General features: G+C 44.8%; 1 protein-coding gene across 1 annotated transcript in view; it reads left to right on the forward strand.

The window, feature by feature from the left end:
• DOCK5 (dedicator of cytokinesis 5) overlaps positions 1–4,281 on the forward strand; it is a 173,760-nt gene that overhangs the window by 111,684 nt on the left and 57,795 nt on the right. The window contains exons 33-35 of the mRNA XM_012662922.1: positions 1,005–1,164; positions 1,922–1,962; positions 2,622–2,712. Of these exons, the coding sequence (XP_012518376.1) occupies positions 1,005–1,164; positions 1,922–1,962; positions 2,622–2,712 (292 nt within the window). The remainder of the gene's footprint in view (positions 1–1,004; positions 1,165–1,921; positions 1,963–2,621; positions 2,713–4,281) is intronic.

The following is a 4,281-nucleotide window of genomic DNA, read 5'->3' on the forward strand; positions in this document are numbered from 1 at the left end:
AAGTCTTTCTTATTTCATTTTTAATGATAAGACCTTTTGGGGGACTTTTTATCCTGTTTCCATTAGGTCTCTCTGTTTGAGCTTCAGACCTCCCAGTTTATAACTTTTGCAATTCTGATCTACTATGGAAATAAGTTATATGCACATGCGTGCGCACACACACAATTTACATGTGATAAATTGTCTTTTTTTTTTTCCTAATCCAGCTGATTTTTCATGTAAAGATCCTACTTTGCTTTCTTGGTTCTTCCTGGATCACTAACTCAGAACAATATAATCACACAAGTCTCAAGTGTCCAAGAAAAATTGTAGAGTCTGGACTAATTTTTGGACCCGTTTCTCTCTCTTTTTTCCTCCCTTTTCCCAGGTTTTTTTTACTTTAATGGTCTAATCTGAGAAGCCCTAGAACTTTACTCTATGTGGGTCCAAAGGGAGAGGATTCAAACCAAAAGTTTAGCTTCAATTTGCTTGTTTACAAATCTGCACTTTCATCTGAAAATAACACTTATCTGAAGAGCCACATGTCTGGAGGTATATCTGGTTCCTCGGTTCCTCTAGGCTGGGCGTCAGTCCACAGCTTTACAGGATGCCCAGAAGATGCCCTGAGTACCAGGCCTTAGGGGAGAATAAAGATGTAGGAAAGATGGTCTCATTCAACTGGATTAGAACCCTCAGACAGCAGGGCTCTTGTTTCTGTGATAGTGACTGGAAAGAAACAAAAACACCAACAGACATTCAAAGGAGGACATTGTGGGCTGGGATTCTAAGTGATGGCGGGACTAGAGTTAAGCCCTAAAGAAAATGTAGAATTTAAGTAGAGAGTACAGCAAAAGTGGGGCTGCCAGGCTAGGATGGTGTCCATGCAGGGCGTGTGTCTGCTGACCTGGCACACCGGGCTGTCTGCTCTTGTACCACCTGCTCCCGAGACCTTGGTCAGTGCTCATAAATGGCGCTGGAATGGCAGCATGGAACGTGGGCATTTGTCTCTCCCTCCACCCCTGCAGGCTCCTAGAACACTGCCGGAAACATAAGTACCTCTCCGGCTCCGGGGAGGTATTCGCGCTCCTGGTCAGCAGCCTCTTGGAGAACCTGTTGGACTACAGAACCATCGTCATGCATGACGAGAGCAAGGAGAACCGCATGAGCTGTACGGTTAACGTGCTGGTATGTGCCAAGCCCCTGGGCTACCGCGAGGCCCCTGCCGGGCGGCCCCGGCACCCCACAGCTCAGCTCTAGGCAGATCTCGCAGACACGGAGGCACCCAGGGGCACCTTCCCGGAGTCTGTGCCCTGCTGAGTCTGGCTGGAACACCTGGCTCAGCTTTGGACTTAGATTCTAGCGGCCATAGACCTTGAGGATAAATTTGGAAACAGGATGGAAAATACGACATAAGCTCTCGATTCAACTCTGTTTTCTGCAGACTGTCCTCAACCTGTCTCTCTGTTGTATTTATATGTGGTCGGTTTATAGGGCAAAGTCGAATATGCATCAGAAATGCTACACCCTGAATAGAGAGTACCTGACGTCTCGGGATGGCAGAACTCTCGGTCTTGCCTTTTTCTGTATTGTTAACCGGGACCACAGACCTCAGAGGTTTAGGTTGCCAGGCCTCCCTCTGCTTAATACGGACCCCAAGAAGACAGTATATGCAGTGGCTTGAATATGAGTCTGGTATCCATCCCATTAGGTTTCTCACAGTCTTCAGAAGTGTAGTTTTTAAAAAATTTTTCAACTTCTTTATAACCTGTCGCTTCCTTTTCATGTGGGGGTATTCCTTAAAGGGAAACAAGGAACTCTTTGGAAAAGTGACACTGTTGAAAAGCGACAATAGTGGTTTTGCCACTTTCGAGGCAAGCTCGTCAACAGCTCTTGATTTATGTTGGTATTTTGTGATCCTGTTGTTTTTTTTTTTTTCTTGCAGAATTTCTATAAAGAAAAGAAGAGAGAGGACATATACATAAGGTAAGTGGAAGGAAATTTTCTGCTTTTGCTATTTGTGTCATGGCTTTGCGATTTATTCTTTCCATAAACAAATACTGTGCCCCAGCACCTTGCTTGTTGCTTTGAGAAACACCTAAAGGTATGTGATATGCTCAGTTCTCCCCGAAAGGATAAACTTTTTAGCTAGATACACAAACAAGTACACCATGAAGGCACGTGTCAGTGAGGTCGTGTCAGGATTGAGGGGAGGGTTAGAAGCCTTCTGGCCAGGATGTTGAGCAGAGGGCGTGAAAACCTATCAAGAAATCTGAGCCTGGAGTCTGTGAATCCCTGAACATGAAACAAACTCATACATAACCGATATGCATGTTCGTGGGGAGACATTCCATAGCCTTCATTAGCGCCCCAAAGGGGTCCAAGACTTAAAAGAAGAAAATTAAACACCACTGCCTTAAAGGGAGAGTAGAAAGTAGACTAGATGGAACAGGAAAGACGCAGAGGCAGGAGGCAGCCCAACGAACTAGGAAGGAACCGACTCCTCGGCCTGAGAGCAGGGAAGCGTGTGCCTGCACGGTAGCAGGGCCGGGGTGGGCAGGGATCAGGCTGGGTCTGGATGTGGAATGGGCCGAGTGCTGGGTCAACGCTCAAGCAACAAAATGCCTGTCTCGCCCTCTTCCCAGATACTTGTACAAGCTCCGCGATTTGCACTGCGACTGTGAGAACTACACGGAAGCCGCCTGCACGCTTCTCCTGCACGCGGAGCTTCTGCAGGTAGACGGGTCGGGGAGCTCGTTTCCACGGGGTGGAAGGCATACCCCACATGTCAGCTGTTCAGCCCTTAGAGACTAAATTGTATCCACTTCATGATTTTGACGAGAAAGAGCCTTATTCCAGGGATACCCTTTTATCCAAGAATATTTTTAGCCCTTCTAAATAGGCACAGCTAATTTTCACATCAAGATTGGTGGAAGTGTTGGTTATCTTTTATTTAAAAATCCTTAGATGCAGAGGACAACTTAAAGGTCTCTGGTCATTGACGTTCTAATTAAAGAAATAAAACACACTTTGATTAATGTATAAAAAGATCTGTAAAACTGCAGAGAGATGAGTTGTAAGTGAATATAGTACCAAAGAAGTCCTTTCTTATTTATACTCTCTCCTTAACGAAAATGATGCTTTGACACGGATTCAATACATCTATACATCAGGAATCTCAAATAAGTATTTCTAGCCCTGACATCCTCCTCTAACTTTGGATTCATATATAAACGGTTCTTTCAACATTGATGTTTGAATGACTAATAGACAGCTCAAACATAACGTATTGGTGACAGGAATCTGTTTCCTACTCCTGCCACTTCCCAACGCATCCTGCCTCCCTTCTCCTGTTGTGTCCCTAAACACCACCATCTACTCTAGTGGCTCAGACAAGCTTGTAGTCTCCTTTGATTCTTCCCTTTTGGTCCCCTGTGTCCACACTGTGCCCCGACCTACCCACTTCTCGTATCTCCCTTGCCGCCCCCCCCCCCCAGTCCACACCACCAGCATCTCTCACCTAGAGTGCTCCGGCAGTCCCCCGTTAGATCTCTCTGCCTCCATTCTTGTCCCCAGCAATTGATTTTCTTCTACAATTTAATTTTTATTTCATAGAAAGCAATACACACGCATTATTCTAAGCTACTAATTAAAGACAGGAGTCTCCTGCCTCGCCAATGCCCATAGGAAATTCACAATTCATAGTTAAGATCAGGGCACAGAAAAAGCTTATTGTGTTAGGGTTAGGGGTGAGGCTTGGTGACTGTGGATTTCGCCGTAGAGTGGCCAGAAAGCAACCCTGGTGTCTGTCACTGTAGGTCTTTTCATTTGGGCTGCTCAGAAAATTAAACTTTCCTGTCCTGGTGTAAGGTACAAGACGTGGATGCAGCTTTTCTCCCCAGAATGCTGTTCAGTAGAGATGCCACTCTGTACTGACTTAAGTGTAGTTCAGATTTTCTTGCCAGCATAAAATCCCATCTGTATTGTGTACTAGATTCCTACGTTGGGAGGGCCTCTCTTTCTAGATCGTATATGCTTTTCCACGGGTCTCTGTCTATTCGTGCACCAGTGCCACACTGTTTTAATTATTAGTTCTTTGTAGTATGTTTTATTATCTGGTAGTTACTCTCGATTGCTCTTCTTTTTCAGAGTTTTCCTACCTATTCCTTTTTGTTTATTTTCCCATATGGACTTTGGAATCATGAAATTTAAAAATTAATTTAGTGAGAATTTACATGTTTATGAAATAGAGTTTTCCTATCCAAAAGCATGGTGTGACTTTCCATTTGTTCACGTCTGCTTTTG

This window comes from Propithecus coquereli, unplaced genomic scaffold (genome assembly GCF_000956105.1).
Source record: "Propithecus coquereli isolate 6110/MARCELLA unplaced genomic scaffold, Pcoq_1.0 Scaffold79, whole genome shotgun sequence".
NCBI lineage: Eukaryota > Metazoa > Chordata > Mammalia > Primates > Indriidae > Propithecus > Propithecus coquereli.